Source organism: Pollicipes pollicipes, unplaced genomic scaffold, assembly GCF_011947565.3.
Source record: "Pollicipes pollicipes isolate AB1234 unplaced genomic scaffold, Ppol_2.1 Scaffold_4295;HRSCAF=5057_pilon_pilon_pilon, whole genome shotgun sequence".
In the NCBI taxonomy this organism is placed as follows: domain Eukaryota; kingdom Metazoa; phylum Arthropoda; class Thecostraca; order Pollicipedomorpha; family Pollicipedidae; genus Pollicipes; species Pollicipes pollicipes.
Genome location: NW_023596461.1, coordinates 41,605,376 through 41,627,015, shown reverse-complemented (window position 1 = coordinate 41,627,015; position 21,640 = coordinate 41,605,376). Strand labels below are relative to the sequence as shown.

General features: G+C 52.4%; 1 protein-coding gene across 1 annotated transcript in view; it reads left to right on the top strand.

Annotated features, from left to right (window-relative positions):
* LOC119096973 (sodium-coupled monocarboxylate transporter 1) overlaps nt 1–21,640 on the top strand; it is a 29,750-nt gene that overhangs the window by 6,470 nt on the left and 1,640 nt on the right. The window contains exons 2-14 of the mRNA XM_037219975.1: nt 5,686–6,053; nt 7,862–8,021; nt 8,457–8,522; nt 9,010–9,061; nt 9,385–9,452; nt 10,171–10,325; nt 12,219–12,359; nt 18,165–18,383; nt 18,986–19,113; nt 19,550–19,605; nt 19,829–19,915; nt 20,672–20,883; nt 21,374–21,593. Of these exons, the coding sequence (XP_037075870.1) occupies nt 5,809–6,053; nt 7,862–8,021; nt 8,457–8,522; nt 9,010–9,061; nt 9,385–9,452; nt 10,171–10,325; nt 12,219–12,359; nt 18,165–18,383; nt 18,986–19,113; nt 19,550–19,605; nt 19,829–19,915; nt 20,672–20,883; nt 21,374–21,593 (1,809 nt within the window). The 5' untranslated portion in view covers nt 5,686–5,808. The remainder of the gene's footprint in view (nt 1–5,685; nt 6,054–7,861; nt 8,022–8,456; nt 8,523–9,009; nt 9,062–9,384; nt 9,453–10,170; nt 10,326–12,218; nt 12,360–18,164; nt 18,384–18,985; nt 19,114–19,549; nt 19,606–19,828; nt 19,916–20,671; nt 20,884–21,373; nt 21,594–21,640) is intronic.

The window sequence follows — 21,640 nt, the reverse complement described above, 5'->3', positions numbered from 1 at the left end:
ATGAATTTTACATCGACAGGCAGGTTGTGTGATCAGCGTACCCAGGCATTACAGTAGGAATGCAACTGCTGCATACCCTGGCGAAGATCAACGACGGTAGTAATTCAGACTTACTTGTACTTTTCGTAATGAAGCAACGATATTCTCTCGACCTGTTGATCGGCTGTTGTGGATCTCGGCTTTCAACAGACGTGAAACGTGGCAGCAGCACCAACGCTGCAGCTTTTCCCAATGAGTGGGCATTTGAAATCTCCCAGTGCTCAGCTCATGAGTCTTGTGCTTCACCCTCGTGAAATTCCCATTTGGACAGTTTCCAACGAGAACCGGTCGAGCAGGGACGGACGCCCGCCCCGGTCAAACTCGCCCGGGGCGGGATCGTCCGGGGCCCGAAAGTCACCCCAACTGCGCAGGTGCGGGCTGGCAGGGGAGGGGCGGGGGCGCTCCCGTGATTCGGCGCAGCGGGATGAAAGTTTGCCTAGACGGACAGCTGGCTCCAAGCCGAACAAGACGGTGGCTACTTAAATGTAAAAAAGAACAGTGGGCGTGCATCTGGGCAAAACAAGGTGTCAGAATCTTACGTGTGTAAAAATGTAGAAAATATGATGCAAAAAGTGTCATTCGCCGCCAGACGCGGCGTTGTTAAACGTCGTTGGTTGTGTCAACACTCGATAGCAGTTGGTGGACAATTAGGCGCAATGAACCACCGAACATTTGAGATAAGTGTGTTACAGGTGGATGCCACTGTATTGGCTCAAAGCCATACTACCCAGAATGCTTTGCTCAGCCTGGTGCAGTTTGGTTAGGACTGTGCTTATAGCCAGTATCGCTATGACCGGTTTTCGGCCATTGCGTCCCTGATGCACTGGAAAGCAGTGTATCTCGTGACCGGTGTCCTTGCATGGGTTTCTCTGATCCAGGCATCCCTGTTCCAGTGAAGATGACTGACAAAACAGCTCGCGTTCTGATCATGGTTAGATAGCCCCGAACTGCGACGGCAAGCCCTACCGTCCGCAAACAAGAAAAGCGCTTGCTGCAAATCACGTCTTGCGATCCATGTCCAAATTCAGCCGGCTATGGCTCAAAGGTTGTAATATTTTTCATTAAGTGTTATCGGTATGAAACCAGTTTAATGTTACAGCATATTGCTCTTAATTTTGAACCCAAAACACACCATTTTTAAGACTCGACATGGAGAAAGGATTTGGAAGCGACGCGGGACTTGTTTCCTTTTGGGATACCGGCAATGTACTCTGAGAGGTGACTGCACCTCGACATCGCGTCACCAGTACTGGGTGGTGCTGTCTGCCCAGTACCACACAAGCTTATCGCAGACATTTAACGATAATTTGGGGACTGAACACAAGAACTTTAAATACATTTATTCCGAAAAGTATGTGAGTGTGGCTTTGGGTCGAAAGAGCCTAACAAGCATAGCTTGCTGCGTGCACCCTGACTTCGGCAACGAGACCACCAGCAGCTCATCATGGCTTCAGCACCGAGACCACCAGCAGCTCATGGCTTCAGCAACGAGACCACCAGCAGCTCATCATGGCTTCAGCACCGAGACCACCAGCAGCTCATCATGACTTAAGCAACGAGACCACGAGCAGCTCATGGCTTCAGCAACGAGACCACCAGCAGCTCATCATGGCTTCAGCAACGAGACCACCAGCAGCTCATCATGACTTCGGCAACGAGACCACCAGCAGCTCATCATGACTTCAGCAACGAGACCACCAGCAGCTCATGATGACTTCGGCAACGAGACCACCAGCAGCTCATCATGACTTCAGCAACGAGACCACCAGCAGCTCATGGCTTCAGCAAGGGAGACCACCAGCAGCTCATCATGGCTTCAGCACCGAGACCACCAGCAGCTCATCATGACTTAAGCAACGAGACCACGAGCAGCTCATGGCTTCAGCAACGAGACCACCAGCAGCTCATCATGGCTTCAGCAACGAGACCACCAGCAGCTCATCATGACTTCGGCAACGAGACCACCAGCAGCTCATCATGGCTTCGGCAACGAGACCACCAGCAGCTCATGGCTTCGGCAACGAGACCACCAGCAGCTTATCATGGCTTCAGCAACGAGACCACCAGCAGCCCATCATGGCTTCGGCAACGAGACCACCAGCAGCTCATCATGGCTTCGGCAACGAGACCACCAGCAGCCCATCATGGCTTCGGCAACGAGACCACCAGCAGCTCATGGCTTCGGCAACGAGACCACCAGCAGCTCATCATGGCTTCGGCAACGAGACCACCAGCAGCCCATCATGGCTTCGGCAACGAGACCACCAGCAGCTCATCATGGCTTCGGCAACGAGACCACCAGCAGCTCATCATGACTTCGGCAACGAGACCACCAGCAGCTCATCATGACTTCGGCAACGAGACCACCAGCAGCTCATCATGACTTCGGCAACGAGACCACCAGCAGCTCATCATGGCCTCAGCAACGAGACCACCAGCAGCTCATCATGACTTCAGCAACGAGACCACCAGCAGCTCATCATGGCCTCAGCAACGAGACCACCAGCAGCTCATCATGACTTCAGCAACGAGACCATCAGCAGCTCATCATGACTTCAGCAACGAGACCACCAGCAGCTCATCATGACTTCAGCAACGAGACCACCAGCAGCTCATCATGGCCTCAGCAACGAGACCACCAGCAGCTCATCATGACTTCAGCAACGAGACCATCAGCAGCTCATCATGACTTCAGCAACGAGACCACCAGCAGCTCATCATGACTTCAGCAACGAGACCACCAGCAGCTCATCATGACTTCAGCAACGAGACCACCAGCAGCTCATCATGACTTCAGCAACGAGACCACCAGCAACTCATCATGACTTCATCAACGAGACCACCAGCAACTCATGACTTCAGCAACGAGACCACCAGCAACTCATCATGACTTCATCAACGAGACCACCAGCAGCTCATCATGACTTCGGCAACGAGACCACCAGCAGCTTATCATGACTTCGGCAACGAGACCACCAGCAGCTCATGGCTTCATCAACGAGACCACCAGCAACTCATCATGACTTCAGCAACGAGACCACCAGCAACTCATCATGACTTCATCAACGAGACCACCAGCAACTCATCATGACTTCAGCAACGAGACCACCAGCAGCTCATCATGGCTTCAGCAACGAGACCACCAGCAGCTTATCATGGCTTCAGTAACGAGACTACCAGCTGTTTATCATGGCTTCAGCAAGGGAGACCACCAGCAGCTTATCATGGCTTCAGCAACGAGACCACCAGCATCTTATCATGGCTTCAGCAAGCGAGACCACCAGCAGCTTTTGGCTCCAGCAACGAGACCACCAGCAGCTTATCATGGCTTCAGCAAGAGAGACCACCAGCAGCTTATCATGGCTTCAGCAACGAGACCACCAGCAGCTCATCATGACTTCAGCAACGAGACCACCAGCAGCTCATCATGACTTCAGCAACGAGACCACCAGCAGCTCGTGGGATGCTACACTCCTTGCGTGCCTTTATTCTGTTTACGTGAGCTGGCCGAATTCATTAGGGCTGGTAAATGTTTATCTATGCTATACTTGACGTGTAAACCTACTTCAATACAGCATTGGCGCTCAACGGTAGGAGTTAATACACCAGTGCACGCAGTGACTTGTTCTAACAAGTATTTCGCAAATGGAGCTTAGACCCCTCCCCGCCTATTGCAGGGCGCTAAATCTCTTTTATGAGACCCCAAATGTACAAACAGAACAGGGTAGCAAATTTCAGTATTCAAACTAGAACGGTTCGATAACGAACTGGGGGAAATCCACGAAATGGTGAACCAGGCGACGTTTGAATTTGGATTGTATTGCACGTAATTGCTTTAAATAGTGCAAACGACCTCAAAGCAAGGCGCCTGTATGTTTTAAACGCCGAACGTTACTGTATGGGCTGGGCATGCCTGTGTGACACAAGTTGTCTGGCTCAGTAAGCTCTGGATAGCGTCAGATGTTCAAATCGGTATGTCCTCAAAGATGCCAGGCGCGGCCAAGTCAGGCCGCGGCTGGAAATGCCGGACTTTGTATTGAAACAGTTCAGTCCGACCCAGACTGCGTGGTTTCATTCAGACTGCAGTGCAGCGCAGTTAACAGTTGCTTGCTACAGCGCCAGAATTGGCAAAATTCAGATGCAGACAGCATGAACCAATTTAGGCGGTCCGGCCAAAATTCGACGGCCCAGTCCAAACCGGGCAGTCCGGTCCAACTGCGACGCTGCGGTCCAACTGGGATGGTCCGCTCCAACTGAGACGGTTCGGTTCAACTGAGACGCGGCCGTCTGGGCGTCGGCTGGCGCCGCGGGATGACCTGGAGAGGGCAGCAGCGGGCACGGGACAGCACGACAGCGGGCCAGCAATGGCGCGGGATTAACGCTCCGTCATGCCGGCGCCATTCGCCGCGCTTCTGGAAAGTCAGGTCACGTTAATCCAGCGCGGACGGCCCGGCTCAGCCGCTGACGTCACAACACAGGGCGGTGGCGTGGCGGCAGCTGACGTCACAGCACGGGGCGATGGTGTGACGGCAGCTGACGTCACAGCACGGGACGGTGGTGTGGCGGCAGCTAACGTCACAGCACGGGGCGATGGTGTGACGGTAGCTGACGTCACAGCACGGGGCGATGGTGTGACGGCAGCTGACGTCACAGCACGGGGCGATGGTGTGACGGTAGCTGACGTCACAGCACGGTGCGGTGGTGTGGCGGCAGTTGACGTCACAGCACGGGACGGTGGTGTGATGGCAGCTGACGCGGCTGCCTGCGTCACTAGACCGGCAATGTTTGGTCGCGTTTGCGCTGCAGCTTCGAACGATTGTGCTCTGTTTTGCAAGCGAGTGCAAGCGAGTTCAAAGGCAGCATTCATTTTGCAATTGTATAAGGCTCATAATCCCGTCGAAGTGAGCGGATATGTAGGACCGTTCCAGTAATACTGGGGACTCTAGAAAATTGGATGGATCGCTATTGAACGTTTTTAGCAGAGGCGTACGAGCGGCGTACAGTGGAAGGCTACTACCGCATTTAAATCAAGGATTCCCCAGCGTAGTCAGTGGTGAGAGAGCTTCATTATGCGCTGGCAAACGTTTCGAAATCACCGCATCCGGTGAGGTCATTTGCCGTCCTTGAGGTCGGGCCGTTGTTGTTTTGTCGGACATCGCGAGGAAGAACTCGAGAGCTGTTGCGACATCAGGCTGCTGTTGCGTTGCACGGATCACAGGCGAGAGAATAGCAGCGACCACATGCATATAGGTGGCTTCTGTGCCTCTTGTTTATCTTGCAATGACTGTATTCCGATGACTCGGAAGTGCGGGAATATGTTATTGAATAAATGCAAGTTACGGTCATTTACGATTTTTTGGCGCTGGTTTATCCAGTGACGAGGATAACAAACTGGCTTGCATCATTAGGTCGTGATAAATACCACTGTTGTGGGTCAGATGGTGTCCCAACAGAAGTGAAACATACGTAAATGTACGCAGAAGGGCCTCTATAGCCAGGGCCTCCGCGCTGGTTGCCTTTGGTCGGATACGATCTACCAACGTCTGCAGCTAGGGTACAGTTTACCCCATTCATGAGGGCTGCAGGAGACCCGATACTCCGCATAGTGATTCTGCATACTGACCTGCGTAACGGGTCGTCTTCCAGGCGGACCAGACCGGTTGGTGGCTCTCTGGCCGGCACACGGCGGAGTGGAGGTCTCCAGCACGCCTGCGGCTCGACTGACTCCGACCTGACTGGACCTGACCTGACCCCACCCGGGTCGTGGCCATGGCAACCCCGGCCGTCGCCGCCGCCGCCGAGGCGGTCGAGAAAGTCGGCATCAACGTGGAGGAGCTCATCACCCGGTTTTCGACGGTGGACTACGTGGTGTTCGCGTTGCTGCTGGCCATCTCGCTGGGCATCGGCCTCTACTACGGCCTGTGCCACAGCAGTGAGATGAACGACACCGAGGGCTACCTGCTGGGCGGCCGTCAGATGGGCACCTTGCCCGCCGCCATGTCCCTCATCGCCAGGTGGGTCCGCTGGGGCGGCAGGCCGGCGGCCGCCGCACCATCGACAGTCCGCGGAGGGCAGGGATACTCCGGCACTGTGGGAGGACGCTTCAGAGCCGCAGGTGAGCGGTCGGAGGCGCCGAGGCCTGCCGGGGCGGTTGGAAAGCAGGGATAGACACGCCTGAGGACTGGAGGCGGGTCGGAGCCGCCAAGGCCTGGCGGGGCGGTTAGACACGCCCGGACGGTAAGACACGCCTGAGGACTGGAGGCGGGTGGGAGGCGCCGATGCCTGCCGGGGTGGTTAGACACGAACGGACGGTAAGACACGCCTGAGGACGGGAGGCGGGTTGGGGGCGCCGAGGCCTGCCGGGGCGGTTAGACATGGCCGGACGGTAAGACACGCCTGAGGACTGGAGGCGGGTCGAAGCCGCCAAGGCCTGGCGGGGCGGTTAGACACGCCCGGACGGTAAGACACGCCTGAGGACTGGAGGCGGGTCGGAGCCGCCGAGGCCTGCCGGGGCGGTTAGACACGCCCGGACGGTAAGACACGCCTGAGCACGGGAGGCGGGTCGGAGGCGCCGAGGCCTGCCGGGGCGGTTGGACATGCCCGGACGGTAAGACACGCCTGAGGACGGGAGGCGGGTCGGAGGCGCGAGGCCTGCCGGGGCAGTTAGACACGCCAGGACGGTGAGACACGCCTGAGGACGGGAGGCGGGTCGGAGGCGTCGAGGCCTGCCGGGGCGGTTAGACACGCCCGGACGGTAAGACACGCCTGAGGACGGGAGGCGGGTCGGAGGCGCCGAGGCCTGGTGGGGCGGTTAGACACTGCCCGGACGGTAAGACACGCCTGAGGACTAGGGGCAGGTAGTCGAGGGAGATAGCAGCTGGATGATACAGCGCATCAGATGATTTGTACGGGGACATCGAGTCACTGGCGACTGGGTGGTCAGTGCCGAGACGGATGGCCGGCACAGCAGTGCAGATGCCGCCCGATGACGGCGTAAACGCTGAGGCCGGTCAGAGCCCTCTGTCCTCTGTCCAGTACATGACTGCAGGGGCTGCACCTGCCCCAGCTCACAAGTGGAATGCGGCTGCAGCCATTTGATCCTGCTATCGTTATTTGCAACTGGCTACGGCTTTAGTTTCCATAACCGGCCGTGCTTAGTGGCCTCCATTATTTAGGAGCGCATTTCTGCTGGTACGAAGAACGACCCACCGCATTGGTGCAACGCAGGATACGCAGGGTAAAACACAGCAGGGAAAGTTGTATGACTCCTAGAAGTCGTCCCATTTTTGTCTGGACCATCAGCAACTGTAACCGTCTCTAAACTTATCTGGGCGAAGGTGTCATACACGGGTTGTGTAATATGAGCCCCGCAGGAATTGATCAAGTAATGTGTAAGACCCCCGAAGGTGGTATTATTGTGATTAGCGATGCTGGCGCAACAAGTGAATCATCTCTTCCTCCCATGCATTTTGCTTCACGTTCATCACTAGCAAGGTATTTTAACTAGCGTAACCGTATTTTTATATTCCGTCACCAGGTTATCGCAGGTCAAAACAACACTCAAACGAGGTGCGACACATCTCGGATAATTAAGATAATGTGCGTCATGCCACATCACCCATACCCTTGTCTTACAACACTGCCTGACTCTGAGGTCAAGCTCCGTCTGATTAACCCCCGACGTCTCCACAAAGCAGAGCCGAACCTGCTGCCCTGGACAGCAGGCCTGCTTCCTGCCAGTGCTCGCTGTGCGGTCGTCAGCTGCCGTGCCGCCTATGGGCCGCGTGTTGCCGCCATCTGACGTTGATCTGCTTCCCTCCAGCTTCATGTCGGCCATCACGCTGCTGGGTACGCCCGCCGAGGTGTACCAGAACGGCACACAGTACTGGATCATCGGCTTCTCCTACTTCATCGTGATGCCGGCCGCCGCCTACCTGTACATGCCCGTCTTCTTCAACCTGCGCGTCATCTCCGCCTACGAGGCAGGTGGCCAGCGCTCTCGACTCGCGCGCTTCAAGGGCGCATATGTGTGGGGAATGCACTCGTTCTGTTCGCCTGAGTGGCTGCCTGGTCTCCGGATCCCACCGCCTTTCGCGTTGCATCTTGGGTATCGGCTTGTTATTATGACATGCGGCCTCAGACAAGACGAGTGTGCCGGCGAGAAAAGCGAGCGAGTGTCTTAAGTGTCTGAGCAAGAGAAGACAAGTCAGAAAGATGGCGTTCTAATTCTTGTTTTGAGCTCTGCATTCCTTTAAAAGTGTTTCGGTGGAAGAGTTGTTTCGCGCATTTTGGAATGCCCTGAATGGCTGCGGTCGTGTGATATCGCAGCAGGCCAACACTATGTCAGGCGGTAGCTACCGCCCATCATGATATATATTTGCCTGTCTTTAACCGACATTTTCCTCTGGTGTTCTCAGTACCTGGAGTTGCGGTTTCATCGCGTGGTTCGGGTCACTGGAGGCGCTATATTTTGCATACAAATGGTGAGCGAAGCATTTAATCCTTGGGAACCACACATGACAAGCCGCGCAAACAGTGAACATAAGGCTAACGAATGGCCTCTGAGATAAGAGGGCATTCGTTCGTTGGCAACACCACGCAGCCGTAATTCTCCCTTTATTGTGGGTTACAGCCGTGGACGCATCGTTCTCGCGAACAAAGCCACACGTTAGCGTATTATTGACTTATTTTTCAAATTCATTCTTGAATGCCAAATGCATTGACGATCGTCGACCTTGTGCATCTCATTGCTCATGTTGGTGTACGCCATATGAACTCATCACGACAGACACATAACCATCGTTTTTAACTTGGAAATCAGCGTTCTAGGAGCTAGTATTGATACATTGGTGCAGAAAGGTTTGACAGCAATTTGGTGCAGCCTGTGCGTATAATCGTGAACACCTCAGATCAAACTGCCATCAAGTTTCCATCAAAGTTGGCGTGGCCTGATCCTGTGACGTGTTGCAGTGCATCTACATGGCCATCGTGGTCTACGCCCCATCACTGGCGCTGTCTCAAGGTAAGTGTGATCGTGAAAATGAAACACTGACAACTCCATTCGTGTCTTGGATATTAATGGCGTGGAAAGTGACCACATGTCGCGAACTTTACACTATATCTGCCCCTTTTTCCTTTACAAGATCTTAAAAGGCTCAACTTTTGGCATAATGGCGGTGTGTTGAGCCTTATTTGCTTGCATGCTTGGACCGTTTGCACGGCTCGGAACCTGCTCGCGCGTTCTCAAGCTAATTTTTAGCGGCGTTAAAGCACCTCTGACCAGCAAGTCATTTTCCAAAATAAAAGCGTAAGAATTAGCTATTTCTCCAACTTTTGTTTCCTCAGTGACTGGAATAAACGTCTACCTTTCGGTGTGCGTCATCTTCTTCGTCTGCATTATATACACGACGCTGGTGAGTGGCTGAGTTCTCATCAGCGCAATTACCTCGGTGTGGCAAACCGGTTTAATGCCGACCAAATATGGCTAGACTTTTCGGTCGCTGGCCCCTGTCCAATCAAGGCAGCTTCCAGAGAACCGGTTTGCTCACGCTTTCACCTATCACTTCCTTCTATCAAGTGCCATTATTACTTTGCAAACTAAGTACTATGCAAAACTCAGTTTGGGAGAGCTGGCGTCAACAGGCAAATTATTGTCACATTTATTTTAGTTATATTGATATATATATATATATATATATATATATATATATATATATATATATATATATATATATTGTAAAATTTATTTTCATCTAAACATAGTACGTGCGCACATGCGCGTGCTGTCCCGTTCCACTCCGCTCGCGCGTGCGTGTGTGCAGCTAACGCGCGACCCCACCAACGTGCCCGCGCGCGAGTGCCCTCTGCCGCGCGCGGCGAATGCGTTCTCCCCCGGACTACCAGACGTGCTCTTCTCTACAACAGCTGTCGTGGGCGGGGCGGTGGCGCCGGCTCACCGCGCCAGTGATCGGTCTGGGGTCCGCTACTCTGAAGTCTCGGTCGCTCTCGGCAGAGCGGTATGAAGGCAGTGCTCTAGACTGATACCGTCCAGGTGATGGAGGGAGCGCCGGCTCGCCACGCCAGTGATCGGTCTGGGGTCCGCTTCTCTGAAGTCTCGGTCGCTCTTGGCAGGGCGGTATGAAGGCAGTGCTCTGGACGGATACCGTCCAGGTGGTCATCATGTTCGGCGCCATGCTGGCTGTCATCATCAAAGGCTCGTTCGATGTCGGAGGGTTCAGCGAAGTCTGGGAGATATCGAGACAAGGAGACCGGATAGAGTTCTTCAAGTAAGTCTGGTGCAGTCTGAATTGAATGCATAGAACAGAGCGAATGAGATGGGTCGGGACCTTCCCGCTTCCCGTAAGCTTGCACGGGCTTAGACGTTGGTTGTAGAGCGTTGCAAAACCTGAACATAACGCAGGCGTCTTAATGCGCCACGCCACGACAACCACTGTGTGTTGACGCAGAACGAAACGTCCACACATAAATGATAAACTCCAAAGTGAGCAGAAAACATAATCTAATTACATGAATGATTTGATCAGGTGGCGTTGGCAGCAGTTCTCGCTAAATGCACCTTGGTCCATGAATATTGATCCCACCACTCCAGTGGTCTTGGCAATGGACAAATTTTACCCTGGTTTGTCATCTAGGCAGTGCAGGGGATATGTAGTGACTTTGCAACAACGTGACATGGCCGCCCTGTCATAACACGCGCTCGGGGGGGGGGGGGCAAATCGGCCTCCCCGAAATATTTTCCAGAATGGTTTCCGAACTGCGTAGTACAGCCGAGCCCAATTTCGCATAGGCTGTAGAAAAGTGAATAGCGGATCATTTGGTATTAACAATTTAGACGTATCTTGTAAGGTCGCTGACCTACGGCAGGTCAAAGTCAGGCCATGGAATCTGCGAAGTCAATTTCTAGGAAGTCGTTCAATCTGGTGCAACAACGAAGTGTTAGACGAGACCATACATCTCCGAGATACTTTCTTAGGCAACACTTTAATGGAATGAACAAATTTAATTGAGCTAAGGTCAGTTTTAAAGGTCGGACCAAGGTCAAAGCCAAACTGTTTTATTACTCTAGGGCTTGCTGTATGGGGTAGTTCGTGGTGCTCATTTCGAATTTATTGATAACAGGAACCGCATTATACATCTTCCATGCGCTTTTCAAAGGTCAGTATAGGTCATTGACCTAAAACCACCCGTGTCAACATTTTGTTTTTAGGAGTATACTGCCTAGCGTAATATTTGTCGCTTACTAAAATACAAACCATAAAGCGTCTTGTATGATTTTGGTCATCATGACCTTGAAAAGCTTAAACAAGGTCACTATCCTCAAATGATGATGCAACCTTTTGCAAAGAACAGGGATCTAGGGTCTGGGGTCACTTTGCAGACCAACCTGTGTGTTGACCTTGTTTGACCTTATTTGACCCCAGGGTCACGACTTGGGAACCTCAAGTTTTGACCTAAGTGAGTTTAGGTGCAGGTCAACACACCCTGTAAATTTGGTGTCTCTAGCTCTCTTAGTTTCTGAGATCTCAGGGGGTTCAATTGACCCCCACCCGAGTGAAGGGTGTCTGGCCGGTGTCTGGAGGTCTCGCGATTAGTGCTAGTTTGCATGTTGTTAGGCCAGCCATTGCCCCCGTTACGCCAGGTGAAAGGTAAACTTTTCCGTAAAATCGCACTTTTTCAGCTTAACAACGTTAAAGGTACGAGACCACACCTTATGGCGACACGAAATCTAAACAGGAGTGTTTATTGTTTAATTATGAGTACGATGGTGTACGTTTGCATGTGTTTGGAGCAATCGTTAAGATACCTTCGTTTATGTAACAATGTGGGCCCGTCGTGCGCGATCCGCGGCATCGTCGGATGCCGCCCGCCGGCCGCGCCGGGCCGTGTATCGCCGTGCGGTGATCCTCAACAATGGTGTCAAAACATGCGCGATAAATCCACCAAAAACCACTGAAAATTTAAATGCGATTACACAATATGCCGGAGAGGTATCCTCAAAAAAAAACATGAGGAGGTCGCATCGAACCCTTATCAGGGCGGGGGTTGATATTATTCCATAAAACACTCGACCCTAACCAATCGACTCCATGCGCATGTATGATAGAGCTCTTCGGGCTGACCGCGCCATCTGACCGGCGAACGCACGCGCTGTCTGGCAGCTTTGACCCCAACCCTGGAGTACGGCACACTGTCTGGACGCTGGTGGTCGGCGGCTACTTCACCTGGATCACCATCTACGGCGTCAACCAGGCCCAGGTGCAGCGCTACCTGTGCGTGCCCACCAAACGCCAGGCGGCCACGTGAGTGCTCTGCCCGCCTGCCGTGCTCGCGTCAAACTCCGGGTGAGCGTTGTCTGTCCGAATACGGAACGTCCGTCTTCTCTTGCAGCACCAGGGATCCATGACAGCGTTGTGCCTGTGCACTGTTTGCTTAATGTATTCCTGCCGCTTTACAAGGCTGCTCACCTTGAGATAGAGCCTTCCCGCCTCGTCCTTGTTGGCCGTGGCCTCGATATGCCGTGATCCGTCCTGCACCGCTCTTTATTTGATTATTAGGCTTCTGCCAGACTCTGAGCGGTCGCCAGCCATCAGTCTCTGGAGTAATTAGCAGCATATTTCGTTCATACACCTGAATCCGCAATCATTATGGAGCACAGCCGACCCTTCCCAGTATCTGTTGCGGTAACTTCCGGACCATCCCAGCTGGGTTCACATGTTTGTTGTCCGTATGGTGGCGAATGGGGTATGCTACGGTGGACAGCATTGACTCATTTCAGTTCAACAAATGATGAGGACATTTCGCTTCGCGCGGCTTTCCCCTCTACAGACAACAATGTGCCGTTTCTTTTCTTGTTTGGGATTTCTATTCGTTTCACCAATTGGTAGTTTCATTATTTGCCAGAATGTACGATGATACCCGGCTGAATGACACCAGGTCGCCGCCAGCAGACGTGCGAGGTCGACCTGTTGCTGTTGAAACAAAACTGGTCGCGTCGGAAGTTCGCGATAAGTCCAGCGCGCGGCTCGCGAAACATCCCAGGCAGCGTCGGGGGAACAATGTATTTTGGCGATGGGATTGGTGTCGCCTTCCATTCTGATAGCTGGTTACTATGAACGGCTGAACGAAACCCCGCAAACCAACGTTTGCGTGAACGGGACAGACGTCGCCAGCATGCCTTCCTTGAACTATTCCCTGCATATGTTCAGCGGATTGTCGCACACGCGATACGCGCACTCCGTCAGTGGTGTCTTCCCCCTCAGTATCTTGCTGACGGACGCAGTTTTCGCTGTGTTTTCCACACCACGTGACGACGACTGTTTACGCTGGCGGGGTGGTCGGGGTGGTCGCTGGGTTTACACTGGCGTCTTGCAACTGCATTTATTTCCAAGGTCTTAACTCAGGAGGGCTCCCAAATCTTGCGAAGGGCACCTTTGTAGACTTTTATCTACACGCACCACGAATCATGGCACATTTGGGTGCATAGAATGGCATAGTAATGTTCTTTTGAGCTTATGCTAAAGCGCTAAAGATACGAAACAGCAGCCGAAATGCGGGGTTATCCTCGTTTAGCACAAATGCCAGACGTTTTGGGATGTACGGAAAGCTTGCGCTCAGGAACCAAACTGTGCCGCTCCGATGACCTGCGCTGGCAGTACAGCCAGGTGACTACCGAACTGTGGGCCGCCACCCATAGCATTGTACCCGGGGAACTGACAGAAGATAGGCATGCCGACTAGCTCCAGGAAATGTGCTTACCCGGCGGGTCCCCTGATGAACATATGGTAATCTATGAGAGCCAGGCTGTAGGAGGATTGATATGGGAAAAGAGGTCTCAAGCAGCCGTTTTTGTTGTTTTATTTTGCTAGTGTAAGTTATGTTCTAAATTAAATTCATTACAATAGGAAGTACTGGCTCAATGACGTTAGCGAGAAAACATTAGTTCATATATTTTGTCCGTTTATGTATATATTTAAACAAAAAGCTTATAAAAAATGAGTTATATACCTAGATTTACATCCATTCCTACCATCTGCTCAATTGCCGACTGATATCAATAATCCCCTCGCAGCCACAGCAGTCCAGCAAGCCAGAAGCAGCAGCAAGCCGTTTAAGAGCCCAGTTGGTTTTTTCCGCAATCGCCCTGACCACCCCGGCTCTCGTCACTGCTGGGCGCCGCCTGGCATGTGTCTCAGCAAACGACTTCCTGAACTTGATCGCGGGCCACACAGGGTCCAGGCAGAGTGTGTTTACACCTCGCACGCAGGACCGTCGTGCTAGCACCACGCGCGCCGTGCCGGGAGTCTGGCCCGCAGTGACTCTCAGTCAGGGGGTGAGGTGAGATGTTTGCTTTTTTCGTCACGTGTGGTCAGTGAATACACTCACCACGCCTAATTTCGGCACAAGGCGCTGGGGTCGAGGACCTTTCTTTTGGAATGCACTTAAATGCTAACACGCTCAATTTTTTTTGCTTAGCACGAGTGCAAAAGTGCGCCGTTCGACACCACGTGGTCGAATGGCCGGAGCGGAACAGGCATAGACCTGTGGGTCAAGGACGTTGTGACCTTTGGTCAAAAAAGTTCAAAATTGTGAATCTCTGCATTTTGGACAAAGAAACTGCACTTACCCGAATACAAAAACATAAGATGCATGCACTGACTCGCCGTAATCAATTTGCTGGTGGCGAACTAGCAAGGAGAATAGGAGTTTATATTTTGTGGCCCAGTGGCTGGGGCGCAACGAGGTTCTTAGTATGGAAGAGATGGGACTGACGAAGGGCCCCTGCTGATAAAAATCACCCTCACAAAGAACTGCTCAGTGGATGTGACCTCCTTTTTCGGAAGGAACCAAGTTTCTTCGTTCTGGTTTTGTTTTGTCGCTTTTTTGACCGAAATGGGAGCTAGAAGCTACGAAAAGATGCCTTTATTTTTGCATTTATTAGTCAACGAAACGAGGGGAGCTAGTATTAAATGACGAGATCAGGTAACCTACCAATGGCATCCGATTACAACAGCTCCTTCGGCCTTTTCTAAGCTGGTGGAAGTTGAGGACGTTGTCATAACTGTCTGGGGTTCTCCCGAAATAGCGAGCGGCCGCATAGGTAGCCCACCAGATTAGATGGAAACCCGGGAAAACTGTAATGCTGTGACAAAATCATGCTCACCGGAAATAGCCACCCTGCCTTGGTATCGGTCAGTAGAGAATATAAAAAACTGGGCATGCGCACTCGCCGTCTTTCGGAGCAAGAACGCCTACGCCCAACGTTGCAGTCTCCGTCGGCCGTATCTTGCGTGGGCCACGTAGTTGACTTACCTGAAAAGGCCAGTACTTTCAAACGCTTAGTGAAATAGAGTCGTACAGAAGGTAGACCAGTTTGCGTATTTTCAGCTGTACCATTTTCTGCTGATATTTGGGATGGGCTAGCATTTGCAGCTCCACGAACTCTTGACGCAATGGTGGATTCTATATTGCTCGTGTGGCTATGACTGCTAATCTGTTGAGATGTTCAACCTCTAAATTTCATGGCTGAAAGGTACGCCCCAGTTTAATTTTCAACCAGTACAAGTTGACCCTCAAACGCTTACGGAGCCGTGATTTTCCGACACGTCTGTATTGCCGCGTGCCCGCGCCCTAATGCGACGGCCGGCGCAGGTCGGTTCGACGCGCCCTAATGCGACGGCCGGCGCAGGTCGGTTCGACGACCGCTGCCGCGCCGGGCACCGGTGTTCTTTGTCCAGAGATTGCGAGCGCGCATAAAAGCGATCTTAAATACTACGGATTCTACGCGCGCACAACGTCGCGTTTAGATTACGGCTGCCAAAGGACTGGGTGGGCGTGAGCTGCAAGTAAACAGCGTGTTCTCAGTTTAGTGGGAGAGGGATTGCGGCCACTAATGCCAGTGCCTCCCTTCCCTCATCTAACGCGTTTGGAAAAGCTCATCGCGTACTTGTTACAGATAACCAGTCGCAGCGTCCCACGCAGCCGTCTTGACAGAGCCCGCGCACAACCATACGGTTTGTGGGATTTATATAACGGCTTCAGGATCCCAAATCACCGGTTCTGCCAGTGGTGTTACATGATCCTCCAGGGGATTTAAAAAATCCTACAGACATTCACCGCATCAAGGGCTATTTTTCAACCGTTTTTACAGCTGAGCTGGACAGGAGGAGCTTTCAAGAGCTGGACAGCTGTTTTCAACTTAAATAGTATTGCTCAAACAAACAATAACTGGTTAATGAAACATACCAAACCATCTAATGAACCTTCTGAAATGATCCAATGCAATATTCACACATGCTAGTCAGCCATTATAAACAGCTATTGCCACAGTATCTGTGTGCGACTGTCATAAAGCAGAGCATTCAATGAACCATCGCTTGCACACTTTTCTCGCATGTAGTGCCGGAGATGAGTCCAGGCAGATGGCAGCGTTTTGCGCCCAATCAGAGCACCTTGAGCCATTTGGAGCTGCCGCGCGAAGAGCTGATGCCCGGCCAGTTTGATGAGGCCTGGAAGGAAGCAGGATCTGACGATGACAACGTTCTGAGTGTGGCCACTCATTTAACGCTCGCCGCGCAGCAGGACCATGAAAACAGCCTGGATGAGCTCTGAACACAACGTCGCCGAGATGCACATAGGTCGCGGGATCAAAATTTAAGAGATTCTTTACCCCCTAGATTGTGAAGGATTTTATACGTTTACAGCCCTCCCTCACATACACCCGGCTCTTGTGCTGTCTCCGTTACGTCTCGGGTTGCGGACAAACGTACATTATGGTAGTGTAATGCAAATTTGACTGCAGATTTCTACCCTGGGTGCCGGGCCGGGATAAACTGTCCCTGCAGGGTTCGCCGCATCCGGCGTCAAACGGTGGCGGGGGGGGGGGGGGGGATGTGATATGGTTAGTAGCTGCAGCCGCATAGGGAAAAGTAAATATTTTTATTATCGTATTTCTCCATGACATGCAATGAAACGTCCACCAGCTGCCACCGAAGGAACCCGAATGAATAAGTGTAAACTGACCATGAGATTCATGAAGCCGGACGGTAAAATAGCATTTGCAGAGAAGATCCTCCACCATGCCTGTTGTGCTCCCCTTTAGTTCCCACCCTGGTGACGCCTCTGTTGGCGATCCACCCAAACGACTCCAGGGAGCGCCGCTGAAGCCAGCTGTCGGCCGCGGCGGGATTCGGCTCGTTTGTGGGATAAGGCTGGCGGGCGCGCGAGTGACGCGCGGTACACGGTCGTTTATATAGTAAGCCAGATTCCACAGGGCGAGAGGCAGGGACGAGTCCACTGCAACCGCCCTGGTGCACCCACTTTGATTGGAATCTTGCTTGCACGCGGCACAAAATGGTCCCTGGCTGTCACTTAACCTGTACCCCGGATATAACCAGTGACCTCCATTCCGATGACTCGCCTGGTAAGAGCGTCTGCCTTCCGAGCTACCTACCCGTGGCGGGGTGGGTTGGAGTCGCTTTAGGCGCTCGCTATTTGCCCTTGACAGATCTTGCCTGCGGCCGGTGGCAGCGGTCGCGCTGAAGGTCACTTGACGTCAGAGGGCAGGACGGACCGTTCCGAGCATTGCAGGACGTGAAACTTTTGCAACTAAATTCTGTCGTTGCCTGGAATTGCGCAGTCGGGTGATAGGGGTCAGGGCCCACGCAAGTTCTGCCTAGCGTGAGCTCTGATTTGAGAAATATATTCATTCAAAGGGTTCGGACGAGACTTAGCGAAGTCTTAGAGCTGGCTGTGATAATTTGGTGCATGTGTGGTCGACTTGTCCTTGAATTCTCCCATGGGAACATTACCCGTACCAGCCCGTTGCTTAATAATGAATGCTTACACTGGTTCCATACGTACTTTCATCGTTGCGGAACGTTTGTGAATGCGAATATACCCTGTACCCACGCACATTTTCTTACAAATTTGCGTGCAAGCTATTGCGTAGATTTCTGCGAGACAAATTGTATACCGTGCCTTTACATATATTTACCTGCGAACAGCTGCGTACCTGCGTTTTGTATGTGTGCTTTATGGATACGCACTGACCATATTTGCATTTGTCTCAGGCTGTTATGCCTCACCTAACGACTGCCCGTTCGCAGCGCCATCTGGATTAACTGCTTCGGCCTGTTCCTGCTGCTGACCATTTGCGGGTACGCCGGCCTGGTCATCTACGCCAAGTACCATCTGTGTGACCCACTGACCTCCAAGAGTGTCAGCACCCCTGACCAGCTGTTCCCACTGTTCGTCATGGACACCATGGGTGAAATCCACGGCGTGCCCGGCCTGTTCGTGGCCGGCATCTTCAGTGGCGCTCTCAGGTGAGACCGCTGGCCAGCCTCGAAGGCTCATGCAGGTGAAGTCGATGGACGTCCTCAGTGGCGCATTGAGAAGGGGCCTTCAGAGACACAGGCAGATGGGATTGGAGTGCACCTTTCGCAGTGCACTTGCGTGAGACCAGAGAACATCTTCAGCTGCACGCACAGGGAGATCAGAAGGCATGCTCGGTAGCCCATTCGGATGAGATCATTGGATATTCTCAGCGGCACACCCAGGTTCGGTCGAAGGTCATCTTAGACGACTCAGGCGAGACCAATGGTTCTCTGCAGGAGAGATTTTGTGCGAATCAAAGAGCATATTCAGGCGATGTCGGGTCACACCCAGCTAAAAACAATGCGCTGGCGTACTCAGGTGAGATCGATGCCCAGCTTCAGCATGCACTCAGTCGAGATTGATGGTTATGCTTATTTAGAGGTGCTCTGAAATGAGACGGTGTGTCTGAAGTGTTACGCAGCGTTCTTAGTATTTATTCAACACTGTTCAACGGCTTAAGGCAACAAAAGCTCATTCGTCAATGAAAGTCTTTCGTTATTCCGTGTCGAGCTTGATGTCCTGAGTTGTGATGGCAGGCCTTGTTTCTCAGCACTGTGAGCTCTGGAATCAACTCACTGGCTGCCGTGACAGTTGAAGACTTTGTGAAGCCGTTCAGGAAGGTCGCAATTTCCAGTCAGCAGCAGGCCAAGATGTCCAAATTTCTGGCCGTTGGCTTCGGTACGTTCAATAGGCACATAAGAATGCCGCATACAAAGTGCTTAAGCCAAATATATTTTTCACAATCAGTGGGAGTCCTTGGAAGTGCGTTTAAGACGAACCGTCATAATTATTGAATTAACTGATTCCGATTATTTGCTGTCAACATCCTACTTCCACAAGAGAATCTATCAGCGGTGGAAGCCGTCTATTTCTTTGCTCACAGAATGTCATACATGGGCCCGGTATCCCAGAGCAATTCGCATGGTGGCGATAGATCACACGGCGATCCGAGTGAAGCCGTCGTCTTTGTCACCTGGGGTGAAGAGAACGTACCGTCCACCTGGGCTTCTCACATACCGATCGCTCCATACTAATGAGCTCCTGATGCTGTTTACTTATGAAAAGCTTGTTACCAGCACTCCTGGCTTTTAAGTGCAGTGATGGGCGTTCCCAGGTCTGCTCGCGTTTGCCTTGGTCTTCGTCGCCGAACGGCTTGGAGACATCCTGCAGGTTGGTGATGATGGCTTGACACTACGGCAACGACCTCCTGTTTCCTATTGTTGCTTATTTCTTTATTCTTGTCACGCGATAGCGAAATCCGTTAAAACAATTTTTACCAACCTTGTCGTGTTGGCCCCGCTTACAAGATAGCAGAGGTTGATTGTTGGTAGTTGTGATTGGTACTGGAGGGTTCGTTGGTCGTCACAGCTGACGCTTGTGGGGTGACCACCAGGCGGCCCTCAGCATCTTCGGCATGGTTGGCGGCCCTCTGCTGGGCCTCTTCACCCTCGGCATGTTCTTCCCCTGGGCCAACTACATCGTGAGTAGTTCTATTTTGACAGCTGCGTTTTCGTGAAACTATGATACCCGCGTGTGGCGGTGGGCGCGAATGAATAATTTAATCTGTCTTAAAAATATAATCCACGGCTTACGTTTCTGTCCGACATGAATGGGATGTATGTTTGGAGGGTGCTACCGGGTCACAACACAGGGGGACGCCGTCTGCTATGGTGATTTTGAGACTGCAGAGACGCTTATATTGTGGAGTCTGTAATATGGTGCCAATCTGGACTCGTTGAGGATTTCTCGAAATGCCCCGGCTGCTTTTGACACGTAAGCTATGGGTTTTATCTCCATGCAAGGCTTGACTTAGATGTCCGCATCTTTACTTTTATCACTTGTTATATACAAAGACAAGGCAATTTCCGTTGTTTTTCATCCGTCGTCATCAAGAATTGTGGCAAGTATGACTTATCATCTATCCGAATAGCTCGGAATTTTATTTACTTTCCATTTTTTCAACGCCATTGTAATTGAGGATAACGGTTCTCGGCTCCGTATGCAAAACATTACGCTGTCTGCGGCCAGGTAAACATGCACGGGATCACCGCACAACAGTATGGCTTGAATGCTGATGGCGATCATCTGGCTAGTGCAATCTAGATTGAGCTCGGAGATCTGTACGGATGTATATTTTTACACATTTTTTTATAGGTCGTACAGCAGGCTGGAATTCGTTTGGTTCTGGAACCACAGCGAAATGTTCGCATCATGTGTTCTCCCCTTTCTGTACCAGGGTGCCATGGTGGGTACTTTCACCGGTTTGATCATCATCTTCTGGATCGGAGTCGGTGTTCAAGTCGAAAAGGCATACGGCCGCATTCACTCTGACAAGCTTATGGTCTCGATCGAGGGCTGTCCTCGATATAACGTGACCAGTGAGGACCTGCTCACTACGACACTAGCGCCATCTACGACCACCATGGCCTCAGCGGAAGTGGAAGATCCGTGAGTGATTTAGCATGCAACTACAGACGACAGCACATGCGAGGCTTTCACGGAACAGATCACCCTTTTGTTATCTTGGTGGCATGCAAGTGCTCTCCACAAATGACAGCACGAATTTGAGTATGCGAGTGGCATCCATGGTGTCCGAGAGGTCTAGTCTCGAACATCGAAGTTATACCGTTAGGATGGGATGTTCGTGCTGCTGTCTCAATCATAATACTGGCTTGGTGATGGCCTTGTTATGTCGTGCTGTTATTTTCTCCGTCCTGGCGGGGCGACCGGGCTCAACGAAAGATATGATCTCTGCCTGAATTACCACACGCATACCAACCACGCCACGCCCTGGCGTCCGTGAGACCGTAAATTTTTTCACGCGTCTCTCCCCCCCCCCCCCCCCCCACCTCCCCACCGCAATTTCTTTCCACGCGTATCCCCCTCCCCCCCGCCTCCCCTGTCACCGTGACCGATCCCGCTCTCCGCGCCGCCACAGAGGGGAGGCGCTGGGCGTGTACTACCTGAGCTACATGTACTACTCTGCGCTGGCGTCGGCCGTCGTGGTGGTGGTCGGCCTGGTGGTCAGCTTCATCACCGGCGCGCGCGACCCCCGGCGCCTCGACCCGCGGCTGATCGTGCCGCTCGGCGACAAGCTCTTCTGTTTCCTGCCCGACTCGTGGCGACGCTTCCTGAACTTCCACGTCGGCGAGGATTTCGTGAGTGCTTACGTCGCAATGACTTTGTGAGCGTCTACGTTGGCGAG